The sequence below is a fragment of the Uloborus diversus genome, chromosome 6 (genome assembly GCF_026930045.1).
Source record: "Uloborus diversus isolate 005 chromosome 6, Udiv.v.3.1, whole genome shotgun sequence".
Taxonomy (NCBI): domain Eukaryota; kingdom Metazoa; phylum Arthropoda; class Arachnida; order Araneae; family Uloboridae; genus Uloborus; species Uloborus diversus.
In genome coordinates this window covers 70611771-70632524 of record NC_072736.1, presented here as the reverse complement: position 1 = coordinate 70632524, position 20754 = coordinate 70611771, and the positions used below count along the sequence as shown (strand labels likewise).

At 30.0% G+C, this 20754-nt stretch overlaps 1 protein-coding gene across 1 annotated transcript in view; it reads left to right on the top strand.

Moving 5' to 3' along the window:
* The window catches only part of LOC129224804 (uncharacterized), a 58475-nt gene extending 42756 nt beyond the window's left edge, over positions 1 to 15719 (top strand). The window contains exon 2 of the mRNA XM_054859353.1: positions 15219 to 15719. Coding sequence (XP_054715328.1) covers positions 15219 to 15340 — 122 coding nt within the window. The 3' untranslated portion in view covers positions 15341 to 15719. The remainder of the gene's footprint in view (positions 1 to 15218) is intronic.
* Positions 15720 to 20754: the final 5035 nt, after the last annotated feature.

The following is a 20754-nucleotide window of genomic DNA, read 5'->3' as shown; positions in this document are numbered from 1 at the left end:
TGCATTGAAACAGGATGATTTGTAATAATGTGTAATCTTTGTGCTTCCGTTACATTCTTTATATCTTTCCAGTTTTGTTTTCACGTCAAGCGTAATAATGTGATCACCAATCAAGATCATTTTAATGAAGCAGATTCTCACGGAAATTACTGGTCGTTTCTGTGTTCAATTATTAGTTTGCTATTTTAATGTCATGCAGTTGATTTTATAAATGGATTATCATCAAGTTGGAGCCAGTTTTGTGTATTTTCATGATTTCAAAACACAGCTTTCATAGTTTTTGGAAAAAGGGCTGGGAATTTTATCCAATATACCATTGACACATTTCAGAAATGTAAAACGATGCAATTCTTTTGAATGACAGGAATGACTTTTAATTTCTTTGCAACTTTAACAAGTAATGTAGTTAATGATTGACCATTTCAGTTTTTCGGGGGAAAACTTTGACCACAGTTGAGTAAAGATCATTGTGTTATGCTCTTCCCAAAAACTGAAAAACACTTCTTTAAACTTTTTAAAAATGGGTTTTATTGCATTGTTGATACATATTTGAAAAGTTTTCTACCATTACAGAGAAGATTTTAAAAATATTAAAATATAAAATTATAATAAAATTTGAAGAAAGTTTGAAAATTTCCTATATTTCAGTCTATAGAAACTTTCTTTGTTCTTATTATGTCTGTTCCCATACCAACTTACACAATTTTTATGTGAAAGAAGATGCAACAACTTTCAAAAAGATCATTGTATAATTCTTTATTATCTGTGCAATAGAAAAGAAGTTCTTTTAACTATATTTAGAAACCTATTTATTAAATTTCGAATCATCATTTAAACTTGGTTTACATTATAAATTAAATTTTTTGGCCACATTTTTAATTCCTTATTTATAATTATATGCTGAAGAGCTGCTAAATAATCTTAAGACAGTGAGGCAATATTAATATGTACAAATCCACCGATAGAATGAATAAATTGAGAGTTTATTTACATGTGCGTTTGAGTATACACATTTCACAGGATAATGGTAAGGTCTAGAAACATGATACTTCGTTTAAAACGGTAATTTTGGGCCCCTCGTAGCCCGATTTATGATAAATTATGAAGAACAATTTCTGTAATGTGTTTTAGTTTTTTTTAACACTTCTAACCTAACATTTATTAACACTGATCACATCAGAGCTTTTGTTAGCGTTTTTAATGTTTAGATTTTTTTTTTTTTTTTTTTTTTTTTTTTTGATGAACTCAAGCTGCAAAAAGTATAAAAGCAGATTTTTCAATAGCCAAATATGGTTATTTAGAAATAAAATAATGGATTGTGTGGTTTATTTCACCACTTTATTTGACAAATTTCGTTAAATTTAACCTTTAAGATAAGAATATTATCAGTTCTAAGGCAACATAATTCTCATTACTATGTCTCTCAAACAGTTTTGCGCTTAGATTTCATGCCATGCATGTTGCGGATGACTTCGAAAAAGAACAAGATTCTGGTGACTTTAAATTAACATTCTTTAAGAGCAATGGAGCGCCCGATTTGCTTCGTTTTAAGTTTAAATATCGCTTTGTAAAGCATTATTTTTTTTTTAAATTCTGAAAATTAGAGCTTTGCTTTGCTCCAGTATATATAAGCCAAAATGAAAATATCTTTGATGATTAAAAAAAAGGTTCTTGAAACATTTTTACTAATAGAGATGGAAGTTTTCAAGATCCTACTGATTCTTTGACTTGCTTTTGCAATGATGAAAGATTTATTTGAGCTCTGAAAACATATTATTTGATTATTTTCTAAAATGACTCATGAATTATTAATTTATGTGTATGTATCAGATTGGAAGTGATTTAAGTCTAAATCCGCATTCTTGCCTTTGAATGTATTTTAGTTTTAAAGACTAGGAATTTGACTTCTTTTTCCCTTTTGGTACCACGATGAAGATGGCAATTTGAGCAATTTGATAATTACATCATGCTGCCGTACTGCACACAAAAGTCGTATCTGCAGCTGAAATCAAAACAAAGAACTTCTCTTTTAAGTTTTCCGTCTCCATGAATTTAATTCCGAGATTCCTTTTTTCAAAACTTTAAAAAAATATTTCCCACTCTCAAATGACTATAAAACATCGCATGTCGGTACAATATGTCATGAAGAACCACCCCGTGACAATAACTCAGTTTTGAAAAAAAAAATGTGCAGATACGAGTTTTGTGTGCGTCGACAGTATGGTTGTTGCTTTCATCTAAAGGAAAACATTGTTTTAAAAAAATCCAAGATCGCGGTTCCGTCTTTTCGATCGGACGCAGGTACTGTAAAATGCAAAAACAGGTCTGAAAAGTTATGTTTTGAAAGATGAAACCTTTGTTACATTATTGCTGGATAACCTTTTCAGATCCCATGATAAAATTTGGAAAAGCGCTTCTCAACTCCGACACTGATTACATACAAAATTATTCATTACTTGTTGATGTTTGCGTCACTAGTTAAAGAGAGAAAAATAATAGTATTGTTTCTAACTTTTTCTTCTTTTAAGTTTTACCTTTTTCTATATCTATTAGCTGTTCCTCACAGCCAGACTGACGTAAGCCTAAATATTCCGATTTTCCGTTTTTTAGTGTATTGTATGTAGAAGCCTATTTTGCATCGAGTCATGTGAACGTCATTCCTTTTAAAAAAAATTCAACTTTTTACCAGGGTTAACAGAGCGCGCGTCCCATCTTTTGCATGCGCCGAAAAAATGTTTTTTCTCTCTCTTATGAAGTTACTATAGTGTACCTTTTGTCATTTTGGCTCAGAGGTACAGAAATGTAGAAGATAACATCTTCTACATAACTGCACCTAGATAGAAAATTTTCGAATTTTGACGGATTTGTACATTTTTTGATGTGTTGAGTCCATTTCGACCATTTTTGAAAAGTCTGTGTGTAAGTGTGTGACTATTTCTTTGTGGCTGCTCTACAGTAAAACATACTGCATGAAATGGAACGAAAATTGATGCTCATATGTACCCCTATGGGAATTGGTGTCCATTAGTTTCTGGCACCAATTCCTTCAAGAGGGGAAGGAGCTCCGTATGCGTGCCTGCTATATCTTCTGAAGTAATGCGCGGAATTGACAAAGATTTGCTCTGCATATTGACCCCAAAGGTTGCAGGTGCTGATTCAAATTTGATGATGAAGGATTTGAGCAAGTGAACGCATTTTCTCGATCTTTGTGACTGCTATAACTCGTCAGGTAATGAACAGAATCAAACAAAATTTGATCGACAGGTAAACTTTAGCTGATTCGATTTTCGCACCAATGCTTCAAAAGTGTGTGGTATAATCAAACGTTCTTTCTTGTTCAATATGAGTGCTACAGCTCAAACAATAATGCAATGGTTTAGATAATATTTGGAAACACTGATGAAAAGTGAACCAACACGGAAACAGGCGCTCATTCAAATTCAGCACCAATCGTCCCAACGGGTGGAGGGGGTTTTGCAATCTTTTGAGTGAATGAAAAGGGCCTTATGAATGCGAAAATACGACCTTAACAATCGTTTGCTCTTGAATCGTCAAGTGATTTAGTTGATGTCAAATGATCGGGAAAATCTCACTGATTTAAAATTTTTATCTGTCGCCATCTTTTATTTGTTAACAAATAAAACATTTTCAATCAAAACCTTCAAAGCTTTTGAAATGCTTTTAATTTTCACTCTTTAATTTTGTTTCTCTGGGGATATTTCAAAAATTAAGAAATGTCGCTGTTTCAACTTTTGCGTTCGTAATTTCATTTCGGTAACTCTGCTGTTTTATAGTCACTCGAAGCAAATATATATTTTTCTACTCTTTGTTTACGCATGCTAAAAGAAAAACTTTCCTCGCACAGGCATTGTTGCCAAAAATTTAACGTCAATGAATTACGTCACCAATATCTCAATTATTAAAATCTTCCCGCTTTTGCGAATAGTATATATTTGAAGTTGCGGATACATGAGCGATTATACGTTTGATCTAAGATTTCATCAGGTAAATAAAAGAGAAAGTTTCGTGATGGCCACTACATACTGGTTAGATTTCAGATTAATATTTTGATCTGAGTTTCTTTCCTTTTTTTGTTAATATGTTAATGCAAATATTTTTGCCACTTTTTAATATTCTATCTCTCGACACAAAATCTTACACAAAACGGATTCTCGTATCACGAGATTCTATCACTGCACCGATATATTTTTTTTTATTATAACTGACTACAAGCTTCGCCCGCGTGTTATCTGATCCCTCAACCATCATTGGCCGCTTGCGGCGGCTGCTTCACCGAATATGACGGGTATTTTGGGACATCTGATTTATATATGAAAAATTGAATTTTTCACTTAAAAGTCTGATTAAATTTACTTTTAAAACCATACCTGATTTTAGCCAAAAAAAAGTTTAACTTTCTTTTTATTTTTTTTTTATTTAACTTTCATTTGATCTCCTCAACGCTGACCAATTTGGTAATTTTTACTTATTTTTCAAAATTAACATGGCATTACTGTGTCGCACATACAAAATTTGATTTGAATTACGTTTGTTATTTGCATAAGAATTGGTTTTATTCCTCATTATAAAATTGTTTTGAAATAAAAATAGTCAAAATATTACTTTTTTTTCTGAAAATGAATTTTAAGTTTAACTGCATTCATAACTGTAAATTATTTTCATACATGCAATTTCTAATGTCTTTAAAAAAAATCAAGAAATCCGATATGAACCAAAAAAGTCTGCTTTAAAGTTAAAAAGCTCGTTTCAATGGTTTATTCAAAACAAACCCATGTTTTCACTTAGGAAATAATGCAGGCCTTAAATTTGACCACTGGTGCTAATGTTATTATTTTTTAACTGTTCAAAACTAGCGAAATAATATTAAAATCAAGTATTGTAAATAGAAATGAAGCAGCCTGATTCATATATTTCAATGAAAAAACTATTTGTTGGAACCCGAACATTCCTCTAAAAAATTGTAGACGAATGGTCAAGTCGACATGCATTTTTCCCATCTCAAAACCCATATCTTAAATCTTATTTTCTAAATATAAAATTATTTATTTTATTTTTGATATCTTAAAACTTACGCTTTGCAATAAATTAAATCCTTTTTTTATCTTTTACCTTTTTTTAAGTTCCACAGGAAAGTAGGCTAAAGACGAATGGTTAGAGCAGATTTTGTGAGTCGAACTACCATTTTTATCTGTGCTCCTAACTGCAAATTCCACATAGTAGCCGGCAAAAGAATACATTAGTTCTTTTGTTGTTTACCTTTTATTTACTACCGACTCAAAAAAAGAAAGAAATTTAAGAAAAAAAAAAGGCACTGAATGTGTTTCAAACTACTTGAAATAGACGTTTATAAATCTTGACTGAAATTGTTCCACACGAGCAGGACAAAATTTCTTTATAGCAGCTTCATTTTACAATCTTGCTCGATCAGCGCAAACGAGGAAGGGAGGTTACTTGAAACAGTAATGGTAACCATGGCAAAGGATGCAGGAACCGTTGCTATGGTTACGAGCGTGAGTAGGAAGGGATTTGTGATTCTATTTGTGGAAAACGCTATGCGCTGATTTAGTATTTTTGAATTTGAAGATTGCACGTTGCAAAAATATTTTTTCTCCTTTTTTTGAGGACATTTGTCTGGGTTTTTGGTGTTGTTACAAAGCATCTAAAAGAGAACTGTAGCTAAAAATAGATTTGAATTTCATCATTCTTTTAGTTTAGAAAAAGGGTTGATTGTGTCTGACAATACGCATTAAGTCTAAAACGATGTTTTGTATTTATTTAAATAAATGTATAGTCAAACTAAAGTGATATCTGTTTCTGAAAATTTTTCATTAACTTAACGTTTTCGATCAAACTTGCTTGAAATACTGCTGAACAACAGTTTCGTTGCTAGACAACTTTAAAGTAGGATCGTTTACTTATTGCCACCCTGCATTTTATATATTGTTATTAATAACAATTAAATTGAATCATGTAACTGAATTTATTTCTCTACATTAATATTTATAAAACACTAAAATTAAACGTAAAGGAAAACTTTGATACATATTATAAGGGTTGAGGTATGCATCTGAAGTAATTATAGAATAACTTAAGAAAATTATATACGTTAATTAATATTAAATTACTGCTGCGAGAACTTATAACAAAAAAATTGAGTCAATTTGAAAATAAATATGGTTAGTTCAAGTATAAATTATTGTTTCAGTTGTTAATGATCTGTACTGGGAAACCTCAATGTAATTTTTACTTCAAAATGTAATTTACGGTGTTTTGTCATAAAGGCTGAATTGTCTTAAAATAATCACATTAATCAATGAAAAAGAGCACATGACATGAATTAAAATCTCTGGTTATAAGAACAAATGCGACAAAGTTTTTTTCAGTCAACCAGTAAATGGTTGAATTAATTATAACAACAATTACTGCTTTCTATGTAATTGATCCGCCTTGAGTTGGCTCAGCATAATTCATCTTTCTAAATTCATATCATAAGGGCTGAGTTACCCTAAGATAAATTTATGAATCAATGCAAAAGAAAAAAATATTCAATACGGAATACCTTCTGTCGAATTGTGTGAACTAATACGACAGAATTGGTGTCAGTCAACTGGGAAATAGGTTTGGTTAATACTTGTAGAAACTACAGTTATATTATCTTAATGATTTGCCCTAGGAATATCCAGAGTAATTTATCTTTCTACATACATACTATAAGGGCTGAGCTATCTTGAAATGTAATTAATTAAAGTTAAATAATCAAATAAAATTAATATCGTGATGTAAATCAATAAAAAACAATATGAAATTTCTAGTTGTGAGAAACTTTGGGTCAGAGTAGGGGGATGTTGGGCAAAGTGAAATAGTTAAGATGACTGAACTATTACAAAATAAACAAATTGGAAACTTGTTTTGAAAATTACAGTTCATAAAGAAAAAACATTGTATTTTATTATAAAACTTCCATTGAAACCGCTTTTTTTTTTTTTTTGGCAGTTAATTTGCCCCTTCAATAAAAAGTGGAAAATGTTTTTTTTTTTTTTTTTTCATGGGGCAAAGAGAAAAGTAAGATTTTTTTTCATGAAATACTTTCTATTCGGTTATAAAAAATATTTTTGATCAAACAAATCAGTAAATAAAAGGTTGAATGAGTAAATGAAAAGATAACTAAACAGTAAACGAATAAGTAATAAATAAATAATGTATTAAGAAAAAAAATGCGTGAGTAAAATAGTGAATTAAATAAGAGCATTAGTAAATGAATGTATAAATAAGTGAATTGCTAAATGAAGGAATGTTAATAAATTAATTAATAAATGAATGCGTACAAGTTATTTGATTTAATAAACGATTGAGTAAGTAAATGAAATAAACTATTTAACTTTGCCCCATCCACTTTGCCCCACATGTACTTGACTAGTTGTACAATATTTTTAAAGTACAGATAAGTTTAATATTAACTAAATCAATACTGAACCAAATATTAGAAGTTATCAATTAATAATTAAAATCTTAATAACATGAATTTTACCATTTTATATTAACAAAAATAATTTTTAACTTGCATCGAAATATTACAATATGAGTATCAATTGCCTGTATTGCCATTTGCTTGAATCTTTTGTGGAATTTCTTTCCTGACTGGGCCAGACTACATAGTTAAAACATTGCTAGGTAGGTGTCGCCAAAATCAGAGGAAATATTTCACTTTGAACCACTATTTCACTTTGCCCCACATTCCCCTACTGAAAAATGGGCTTGAGCAGTGAAAGGAGAATTTATTTCTTAATGTAATGAAATCCCATTACATGGGAACATTAAGGGACCACAGATTTCATTCGTAATGGCGGGAATTTCATCGTAATAAAATTAAAGCAACGTAATGGAAATTGAGACGAAATTAAACATTAACTTCCTTGAAACGGATATTTCGTTATGTTGGCATTCGCTGTAATGCGATTTTTCTGTATTTCAGAGATTTGTCCTGGTAAGAATCAATGCAATTTACAAACCAGATTTATCTTAAAATCTCAATGAGAAAGAAATGAATAAACACGAAATCTTTCGCTAGAAGAACAAATGTGACAAAAATACTCTCAACTTCTGAGAAAATAACTATGATTATTTCTAAGAGAAATTATTGTTTTAATATCTGATGGACCTACCTTGAAAAGACTCAACGTAGTTTATAAACCTGATTTATCTAATTTATCGCAATCAATGAGGAAGAAATGAGCTAACTCTATCGTTAGAAAAACAAATGTGTCAAAACTGCTGTCACTATATGGGAAAACATCCTTAATTAGTACCAGCAGAAATTAGCTTTGATATCTGAGTGATCTACCTTGTAAAGACTCAACGTAATACATAAACCCGATTTTATCTTCAAATAGTTATATATATCAATGAGAAAGAAATGAATAAACATGAAATGTCTCGTTGGAAGAACAAATGTGTCAAAACTACTGTCAACATATGAGAAAACATCTTTGATTAGTACTAGCAGAAATGATGTTTGACATCTGAATGATCTGTCTTGAAAAGGCTCAACGTTAAGACTCAGCGTAACACAAAAGCCTGATTTATCTTTAAATAGTTACACGAATCAATGAGAAATAAATGAATCAACTTGAAATCTCTCGTTGAAAAAACAAATGTGACAAAACCGCTGTCAATATAAGAGAAAATAACTGTGATTAGCTGTATCAGAAATTACCGTTTTAATATCTGAATGAATCTACTTCGAAAAAAAACTCAACGTGATTTATCTTCCTGAATTTCGACACGTTCCTGAACAAAGGCGGTCATTGATCCGATCTCTTCGAAGTAGTTAGGCATTCGAGATACCGTCGCAGAAATGTTCGCTCCAATCTGTTTATGCGCAAGGGTTAAGCTACGAATATAAGTTAAAAATCTCGGGGGCACTTCCTCTGCCTTGCTGCCACCCACGCAGTATAAAGGTTAGGGTTCACAAGAATATTTCGCTGACACGACAGACGACTTTAAAATCCCTACGACTAAGTTAGAGCAATGCCATTTTCAAGGGGGAAGTGTTCGGAGAAATATAATAGGAGAAATATAATAATATTTTCCCCCAAATATGTGTGCCTTTTTAAGAGCAGCTCTCAAATATTTATTACGTTTCTGAGAATATTTTTTTTTTAAATATTTAAAAAAAATTTGAAAAACATTTTTGATTTTATTTTAACTTAATAACGATTAATTTAAATTCATGTATAGTTGAATTCTCCCATTCACGATATCAGAGGGATTAATTTCCTTAAGCGCTATCCGACCTTTCTTTTCCGTTTTTTCTCCTTAAAATATATAAAGGTAACTTCTAACGACAAAGATATATCAAAGTCACTTCCTAGAGAAAAAAAACGCTTGATTAAAAAAGTTAAGTTATTAAAAAGCAAAATATGTATGAGTATTGCAAATAAAGTATGTAACTGGATTTAATTCAAACAGTTGTTTTCGAAAAAGTTTTTTTTTTTTTTTTTTTTAAACTTTCGTTCATTAAACCTTAAAAAACAAACCGAACTCTGGTTTATCAGATGGAGAGTATTTTTCTATTTAACTATAAAACTAAAAACCATTTTAGATGAACAAACAATTGCAATTAATTTTAATATTGTTGATACTCTTACAGCTAAATGTGTATAAAACAGTAATTTAGACGTTAATTTTTTTCAATCAAGGTAAACTTACTTTTTATCTGACCTTTTCTCTAATCACATTTAAGAGAATTATCTGATTCGAACAAAGTTTTTTTTTTTTTTTAACGATCTTTTCAAGCACATCTCAACCTGATCTTCAATCTAATTTTAAAGCTTTTTTTCCAGTTTTAAACAATTGGAAAAACTTTGAGCTTCTATAAAAACTTGGTACCAATTTTAATATAAAATACAAATAACTTCAAAAACCTGTCCAATAAAAAATATTTGCTAAACTTTCATTCTCGAAAAATATTTTATTTGGAGGAAATTGATAAGAATCCTTATATATTATTTCTGTAGCCTGTTTTTGGTTTCTACGTCAGATTTTCCTCAATTCTTGATCGATTTCTTTGATTTACACCTTGATTTAAAGCTTATGGTGCTGGCTACTGACGAAAAATAGACCCACGGTCTAAAAATTGTTTTTTTTCAGCCAAAAAACCTGTTTTAAAGAACCAGAATGAGGTTTTCGGTTAAACTTATAACTTTAACTTGCACTATGACCGACAGAGCTGAATAGCTTGATCGGCAGAGCGTTCTCCTCGTAACCTGGAGAATGAGTGTTCGGGACCACGTCCGGACAATCTGCATCAAAAAATTAGAGAAATATCGCGCATTGCATGAACACTTAATTAAGTGAATAACAAATATGAGGAAATAGAATAAATGAGAAGGAAACGCTCCTTGCCGTTATGAAAACTTGATGTGACTTTGGGCTAAATTACTTCGGAATTGTACGTTTTTTTTTTTCTTTTTTAAAGCTTTGACTCTGGTAAGAAAATTAAAGCATAAAGTAAGCGAAAATATAAGTAACAGGTTTAAGATTTGAGACTACAATATAGAATTATTTTTTGTTCAGAAAAAAATAATAAATCGTATATTGAAATATATATTCTTCTAATGAATTTTTGACTCTTTGTACAAATAAAAAAATTACTACCTCAATTTAAAGGGTAAAATATATATTTTTTCTTCTTTTTGCAAAAAAAAATAGCTTATCACATTTTTACTACATTCGAAAAGCTACGCTTAAAATAGAGCATAGTTCAATTTATTTTGTATTTTAACCGTGCTGTTAAATGATGAACACGTGCTGCCATCTAAGTCATAACGGTTCAAGCAGCCTGCGGTAACGAATTGTAAAAATTTTCAAAAATAAAAGCATTTCTCTTCACTATCTTATCTTATATATTATTCCCTTCTCATTTTAAAACTTATCAGGCTGGCTAATGACGAAAAATAGACTTACGGTCGAAAAATCAAGTTTTCGAAAACGCACCTTGCTGTTTGAAAACCTTGATGCAGCCTGTAGTTCTTATGCATTTTTTTTATTTTTTATTTTATTTTTTTTTATTTATTTATTTATTTATTTTTTTTTTTTTTTTGCAAAGTTCTAATGCAGTTTTCCAATTTTTACGTCGCTTTCGGCAAAAAAAAAATAGCCTGTGTGTGTTCATATTTTAATGAAGCTTAAAAGCACTGGAATTAGTTGTTTGGTTAAATTGATAAGTTTTTTTTCGGTAGAGCGTTCGGCTATAAACTATCTGAACTTCGGGCAAGCTTGGGCTGTCCGACATAATATCAAATGTATATTAGTATTACGCATTACATGTACTCATAACATACACACGTAATAAAATAAATGCAGTGGGAATGCTACTTGGTGTTTCTATTCCTTTATGCAAGCTACAGTTATCATTCAGATACGTTGACTGTTAATCGAAGGGTGTTCTTCCTTTTTTTAAAGCTCTGACTACATCCAGATCACTCAGCATAATATAATCATAAAAAAGTATTAGATTTACCTATAGGAAATCCTTTTTTTTTCAGAAAAACATTTTCATTGTATGCTGAAATGTAGATGTTTCTAATAGCAGTGTTCAACCTTTTGTACAAATGAAAAAATACTACGCCAAATTAAAACTACGAGTTTCACCCAATAAACCTTTAATTTTTTATTCGCGCAAATACGATATAAAGCGCTAAAATTATTATCAACTTCATTAGCAAGAAATCATTTTCTACTCCTCTGCTTTCTGCTGAAAAAAAATACATTTTGTCTACATTCGAAAAATTACACTTAAAAAACGGACTCAGTTCAGCTGGTTTTGGTTTTGAATTTTAAGTGTTCGATTAAAAAAGAAACATGTGCGGGTATTTAAGGTGTAACAGTTAAAGCAATCTTCTATGTTAAATAGTTCAATATTCAAAGATAAAAACACTTATTTTCAAGCTAAATTATTACTTCTCTAGAATGCTTATTTCAACCGCTACGTGAGATCTTCGTCATTCTTTAATCAAATTCCATGCTTTACGAATAATTTTAAATAGTATCATGCTGGTTAATGACAAAATATAGAAACTTGATCTTATTATTATTATTTTTTTTTTTTTTTTTTTTTTTTTTTGCCAAAAAACTTTTTTGCTGTTTTTTACCACGCATTCCTTCAATGTATAGTTTTCGAAAAGGAAGGCGCAATTTCTAGGTTTGTTGGGGTGTCGGACTGTTAATCAGAATGGCGCCAATTCGAATCCATGCCAATAAATATCTCTTTAATGTTTCTTTTTTTCCTGTCAGATGTTCACATGGGCAGCACTGTATTTGCCGCAACCTGTTTTTTTCACATGCACAAATATTGCTTTTTCACGAGGCACTACTCAGCCACTTTTAATGATATTTATGTTTGCATTGAAAATATGTACGACCAAAAGGTGAGCGACGATCAAATTATCACAGCGTTGTATTTAACGAGGTTTTGTTACTGATGTCTTTAAATTACATGCCTTCTCTTCTGCGCTTACTTTTTTTCGATTCTTCTTCATAATGTTCTTCCTTTGAAATTTTTAAAAGTGAAATGCCTTATGAAACGATTCGAAGCATAGTGCGGAGTTCCGCACGGGTCGACTAGTGATGTTTAATTCAGAACATCTACATCAATGGGTTTTTGATGTTATTAATTCTAAGCTATTTTTGCATAGTCCAAGCAAATTTCACAGAGTTATTAACTTATAAACCTCAAACCTTTCAATTCACGGAATAATAATTTCAGAAACATGTTTTTCATCAAAATTCGAAAAAATCTTTTTTTCCTGAAGCAGTAAACGTTATTTTTTTCCCAATGGCTGGCAGCAAGAAAAAATTACAAGGAACAAAATAGCAAAAACAACCACAATACACAGAACAAGGAACAATGCAGGAACAATAAAGTAAATGTAAAGTGTATTAACTGCCAATACGCTCTCTTGCCTCCCAATAACAGTCGCACAGACTACGTCTGGAAAGCTGGGTGCAAGGGTGCACTGTGCAGGTGGCGATTGTCCATTTATTGATATGAGTTGCTTCTATATTTTAATTCCTATCAGAGAAAAATCTTGATCCAATTTAAAATCTGGTTTTTTTTTTTTTTTTAAAGATGCAAAGAGACTGGTCTCTTCAGTAATAACTGTCTAATTTATATCAAGACCAAATAAAATTTCTTGCAAATGAAGTGTCTGGCTGAGCACACTAAGATCTGTAAGTGAACGGTGATAAAGTAGAAAACTGACATAAGTTTAATTACATAAGAAAATAATTATAATTAATACCAAAATACTGCAACATTGCAAAAACAAATGTATACTAAGCACACACTCCAATTCCTAGCAATATATCGACGAGGTAGCTAACAGAAAGAATCTTATTACAGAGGACTAATAGTTATATATTTCTACACATTTCATTGGGTTAGACTCGAAAACAAATCTAAATATTACCATTATTACAGTTTCCAGATTCAAACTAACTGTGGTGTAGTTTAATGCAAAGAATCGAAAATTGTTTACAGGTTTATCAATATCCTGTGATCAATATTTATGGATGCTGAAGCCATGTCATGATTTAACATTACGCAATAGAATTTCTCTGCATCTTTCATGAACACAGTACATTAAAATTTAGAACCTAGACAAAAGCTTACAGCGTTCACTTGAGTTGTTTTGAGTTTTATTTCCCTGTTCTAGCAGTCCCTCTAAGGAAAGGACAACAGCATTTGCTTTGTAAAGTTACTAGTGGTTGATCTTTGAAACAGTAATTTATTGCTTTCAATAGATTGCAGACTAAATAATTAATACTAATGGCACCATTGTTGATGAAGGCAGCACAGTTGTGCTTGGATCCTCTGTGTTTGAAACTAAATATGCAAAGCGTCGACAGCTACTGTTTTATTAGCAACACTGAGTTTTACTTTAAAAAGTAAATTTCTGAAAAAAAGGGATGTCGCAAAGACTGTCGATAGAAGCGAAACTGTTTTATTTTATCGTATTTCTTTTTTTTTAATATTCTGAACTGTTACTTCACCGGCTCATTTTCTTTCACGTAAAGCTCTTATTCTTTCTGCTCCTGCCTTACACATATTCACAACAAAACTGTATACAGTTGAACCCGCTTAATGGAATATCTGTTAAAAGAATATCCCACTTAATATAATTTATTTTCAATGTACCAAACCAATGTAACATGGTATTTTGATCCCGGTTAATGGAATATCCCGCTTATTAAAATACTTTTTCCAGGCAAAATGGCTATTCCATTAAGCGGGTTCGACTACTTTAATGAAGAAAATCGATTTTAAACTAGGAGAAAAATAAACAATACTGCAAACCCGCTTTTTAGTAGATGCCAAAAACCAACGAAAAATTAAGGTTTATTTTGGTAATAAAAGTTTACAAACTAGTCTGAACCTAAGCAATGTGGATTACGCTTTTAAACGGATTACTTGACTAGAATCAAAGAAATCTTCTAAAACCTGCATTATTCAAGAAGTTTTAAATGCAAATAATATATATGCTTGCTTAAATTCAGCATTGATATCAATTTGTTAAATTAACTAACAAAACTAACTTTATAATTACTGTTATTTTTTATCGCTTTTGGAAACAATTAATAAGCGGAAGTATTTATAATTACTGTTATTTTTCATTGGGTTGGCAACAATTAATAAACGAAAGTATTTTAGCTGTATAATTACTATCATTTTTCATTATTTTTGGCAACAACTACGAGTAAAAAAACAACTACGTCACTTCCGTTACACAAAAAGGTTATGGATCCAAAACCCTAGCATGAAAATTTTCTCTTCAAAATATTTAGTTTCTTAGGACATCATTTGCATCCAAAAGGAATTTAGGTTCTGGAAATTTTTACCTTTCCAATCTTCTTTACCTTTTATGATCATGGCCTCTACCATGCGAGAGTCTAGGGAGTTTCAACATCCCTGAGATTTCGAGGGAGAAGGGGCCCCGGGTGATAAAAATGAGATTAAAACGTTCTATATACGTATATTTCAGACCTTCGCAAATCAAGAAAAGGGTCTGTGTGGCATGATCTGATAAAGGTTCATGTAATTGATGTGGTGTTTATGTTTATGACTCAAATAGCTTGCTTAATGGAAGTTATTTTTTCGTTCTGTACACTTATTTATATTTGCTCTTTTCTCTTTCCAGTGCGCAAAGGAAACGAAGAAATATATCGTTCCATGTCAGCTGGTGCTTCAACATCTTCCCCGACGACAGAGGGCGCTGTCGTCACCAACAACTCAACGCCACCTAGTGGCACTCCCGGATGATGACAGCAGAAGTGAACCTGGTCGTAGTTGTTATAAGGACAATAATCGAAATCATGTGTCTAATAGATTGTTACGTTACGTAGATTATATGAAAAGTTTAAACAAAAAGAAGGTTTAAAGCATTGTTGTATTGTTATATACATGAGGTCTATTAAAGTTTATATTGAAAAAAAACAATTTAATATGAAAATTGTCTTACCTACTCTTATATCCCTAAAAGCTCAACTATGGTAAAGAAAATTGTTATCTCCATTATTTTTATTCAAATGAAGAGTTTAACATTGCACTATTGTTTGATTCTGTGCTTAATTTCTTTACACTTATACATTGATTTGTTTTTCGTCACATGGTTAAATTTATTTATGTAATCAATATATTCTTGATTTCATTATTAATGTTCGTAAAACTCTATTTCACATACTAATTTGCTAAAACACTCATTGACTTTTCTGAAATTTAATTTCATTTTCTGACAAAAAATGTTTCACCGTATGTTTCCTTTCTTAATGTAAAATATTTTGTAATGTCTTGACATAAATTGTCTACATTAATCTACTGTCTTTATTATCCACGCATTTTTTTCATAAAAATAGCAAACAAATGTCCAATCTTTTTTTATAAATTAAAATATTCATACACTTCCGCAATTTTTAATGCCATCAGCTTAAACATTTTGAAGAATCTTCAGATTTTTAGTTTTTCTTAAATTAAATTATTCAATTACTTTTCTGCTTTAGTAATTTTTGAAATAAAGAGCATTGCAATAGCTTGGGAAAATAATTACTTGGAATGAAAATACAATCAAGGAAATATAATATTTTTCTTGATAAATTTTGCTCATTAATTCAACTTTTTCAGTTCCTCAATTAATTTTGAAGCTGGCTGCGAGACTGAAATGCTCATATGTACAAATAATGTATTACAACAGATGTTAGAATGTTTATTTAAAATCACTGCAAGAGATAATCAACTCAAAAATATCTAACGTGATAAAATAACTCATGAGCACTTCTGCCCCATCTCACCATTTACTTTAAAAATATTTTTTTTAAATAGAATTTAACTAAATCAACTATTTAATGCTCAGTTTCAACAATTGTAGTTTAAAAATATTTTTTAACAACACCTCTGCTGAATATTATGTTCAGTTGTCCCATTACATAATTCAAATTTTTTGCATATTGGGCTCTGTATTGGTCCTTGTTTAGGAATGTATGAATCTGAACGAATACAAGACATGTTTGGGGCAAGGTAAACCTGACAATGCTTAATATCTTGTAAAATGAAAAATGTACGCAATAAAAGTTTTGAGAACATGCCAAATGAAACCGTTTAACAAAAAAGGTTCGCATTGCAAATCAGTATTTAATATTTGAGTTTTTTTTTTTCGTTAATGTATAAAAAAATATAAAAATAATGCAGAATATCTTACTACAAGTACCAAGCAATCTCTAAATTTCACAAAGAGCCGCCATTTTCCGTTTTTAGTTTATATAATACATTTAACTCAGCTAACAGTTCCCTTATTTTTTTACTGCAAATTCAATTTCAGTTTTTAGTGAAAAGTTTTACTTTTGATATTTTACTCTATCATCCAATTTTATCTGTTTATGCAGGATTATTATTGATACTCAATATTCAACTATGTAAAATTTCTTGATTTTTTTCCCCTTGTGTTTATAAATTTGAAATTATTCCAAAAAGTTGTGGAAAACGTGGTTGAAAAGTATCGCGACAAAGAAACTTACAACTAAACAAATCGGTCGACAGAGTAGTCTAGTGGTTAGGTGCTGGTTTTTACGCTCAAAAAAGCAAGTTACAACCTGGCTCCAAGTGATGGATTTCTAGGTTGCAGAAAATCTACAGCGTCCATGTTTTATTGTTATCTGGCATGTTAAATATCCTTCGAGTACTCATTTGACTTGGAATTTCCTTGACAAAAACTCCAAGTGCAAATTTTAATCTTCACGATCGTAAAGAAAAAGAAAAGAAACAAAATTCTCTCAGAAAATGATCATTCGACAAATCATGCAACCTATTCGCATTTCAAATAAACTATTGGCGACGCTGCAAACTCTGGCTAATGGCGTCTGTAGGAGATAAATTCAAAACCGACCCACTACGTAAGATATGGCCGTCCAATGATGCATCTGTCTTACTCGAGAGAAATTTATGTGTTTTACCTCTTTGGCTATTTTCTTTAATAACCACAAGGTGGCGTATTTAAGCTGAAGAATTAAGAAATCATGCAGGATTAAGCATATAATTGGGTTAACATTGCATTCATGCACGAGTTAACCTTGCCCCAAGCACTTAAGAGACACATTTTTCTATTTTGTTTTACGATAGTGCAAAGTTGAACTCATTCTTTAGATTCAATCCCTTTCTAGAGCCCCAACAAGATTAGGTTAGCGAATATTATGTATATAAATAATTGATACAAAATCGCCGGATTAACAGAATGTGATAGAAAAATTGTTTCTAATTTTTTCAAAGACTGAGTGAGACGACAAAAGATCCGATAATAAATCCATAAAACTTTTAAATACCTATATTATTTTTAGTTATTTTTGAAGAATATATATTTTATATAATCATTGTCTATCATTTAAATTGCTCACGTTTGCTATAATATATTTGTTTTATTTTATTCAAATCTTATTAATATTTAGTTTAGTATAATCATTTTTTTTCTTGTACTGTTCTACACATAAATTTTTTATTGTCTCTCAGCGGTTTAAGCGTTTTCAGCTGCGATGAAATCAGCTGTTGTTGCGTAGAAACTCAAAGTTTACCTAAAATGTTACCAAAATGAATTATTGGTGTTATTTTTACAAAGGTGTAATCATAACACTAACACAGTAATGGTTAACGTTTTTCTTTTTTTGTAAAAGCTTAGAATCTATCAAAAGTCTAGTTTAAACAAGTCGACAAAACTTACGAAAACGAAAAGTACGAGATAAAAATATTTTTTATTATCTGATCTTTCTCGTCCCACATTAGTATTTAATTTATAAGTATATATTTTGTCAAATATGTACAACGAATGTATTGTTTATTTGTGAAATTTGACAAGTGGACCACATAAAGTGTTATTAATTTTCATTTGGGGGAGAGGGGTCACAAAGAAGCAGATGAACTTGTAAAACTTAAAAAAGCTTAAAACCAACTGCCACAGGAAATTTTTGCAGTTTAGCTTGAATAAAAAGTTTTCTAGCGATTATGTGCATAAATATTTGTGTATGTATTATTGGTGGAAAAAATACTTCGACCGTTTTGCTATTTGGAGTTTTAATGATTATTTCAATATATTTTCACATTGTCCTAAAATAAATAAAATAAAACAAAAAGTTTTCCCAACCCTCTACTGCCTGCCGTGACTTTGATATTCCATTAAATTTCTTCATTGTATTCTTTTAAAGAAGTATTATTCATTTGTAGACCTGTGTGACTATGATGGCTGCTTTACATCGGAGTCGTTGTTTTCTACACAAGTTAATATTTCAGTCACAGAGACACAAACCCCTTTTCTAAATATAAAAATTTTAGAAACAAAAATCATCCTTACGTGTGTAAATACATTATTCTTTAACCCTTAATTGCATTTTTTTTAAATAAACACTGTAAAATATGTTATTTGACTTTTAACTTCTGTTCAAATTATGAGAAAAATACGAAGAAAATCATAAGTAATACAGAAATGGGTTTATAGTTAAACAAAATCGTCAACAAAAAAAAAATATATATATACATATATACATATATATATATATATATATATATATATATATATATATATATATATATATATATATATATATATATATACCAAAAAACTGATAAAAAAAGGAATAAAAATGCCTTACTATTTAAGAAGTAAAATTTACTTTTCATAACTAAAAGAAGTAGGCATTTTTAAGAGTACTAAACTAAAAAAAAAATGTGTCCTTCATTTGCGAATTCCGAAAAAGGAAATCAATTTTTGTTTTGTTTATCAAATTACTTGTAAATTGATAAACACAAAATTACCAAATTACGAAATACCAAATTACTTGTAAATTGGTTAATTTACAAGTTTAAAATTTATTTATTAGCATCTTTAGTAAGTATTTTTTTTTTTGTTTCTTTATTGACAACTACAGAGTTTTAGTTTAATCTTATTGTATTTTAAAACACTAAATTGGGCACGTTGTTAAGAAATAGCACGATGCATTTAAAAGTTAAAATTCAGTGCATTAAATTAATTTTTCTACAAAAAATAATAATCTGGGCGGTAGAGGGTTGACGTATCCAGCAAAATAATGACGTCAAGTACATTGTTGATTTTATAAAAGAACTAACGAAAAGTAAACTTTCAAAGTCAGACTAAATTTTGAAAGCTAAATGTTCCTTTTGTTGATATTCAGTAAGTCATCTGCCTGTATGTTACGCATCTGTTTTTATCAATGTTTAACTTCATTGCAATTTTTTTTTTCCTCAGTGCCATTTCTTGAAAAAACCCTTTAAATTTGAAGACAATTCTTTTAGGAATTTTGATGAAAATCAACAGAGAAATATCTTTTTTAATACAAGTTTGAAACTTAAATAAAATGTTTAGTAGATGAAAGATTAACAGTTTTTCTCGTTTTTCAGAATTTTTAATACTTATCTATTTAATATTTACCTACTCTAAATCAATGAATTTTTCTAACGTATTTTACAATTGAACAAGGATAGGTTTAAATTTAGAGCGTGCTATGAGGTTCAGATGTTTATTTATGTAATGATTATTTGTATTATTTCTTAATGTAATGCTAATTTTCCTTTTAAAAACTTTCGTTTGTCACATTGGGCACTAAATTATTTAATTTTAAGATAAAGTTGTCCTCTAATTGTAAATACACTGTTTTTAAAATACTTTTACTATTAAGAACAAATTTTTAAAATTCATTTCGCGAATTTTCTTTGTGTTTATTCTCTCGTACCATTTAAACTAGTAGCAATACGTTTGTTGCATGAAGTAGTCAATGCATAGCATATAAAATTCAAGAACATTTTTGCTGTTTTAAATTGAAAAAGCTTATTGTATGTAACAAAAATACTTTTTTCCTTTTAAAAGGAAACTTTTCATACCACTTAAAAAAAGTGACACTCTTTAATAAGGCAAAAAGGCTCTACGCACATCAAACTAAAAGACGACACCCGAAGTAATGGTTAACTTTAACCATCACTTTAGGTGCCTTATCTCTGATTATTGGAAACATTTCCTTTTGATCAATGCAATATCTGGGCTTCAGATTTAGTTTAAAGTACACTTTTAAATTTTACTTCAAAGTATTAAATTCATAACATTCATTTTTATTTTCAAAGCACTATTAAATTATAATTCATTTTTTCTTCGATGTTAGGACCTAAAGTGTGTAACACTTTGTGAA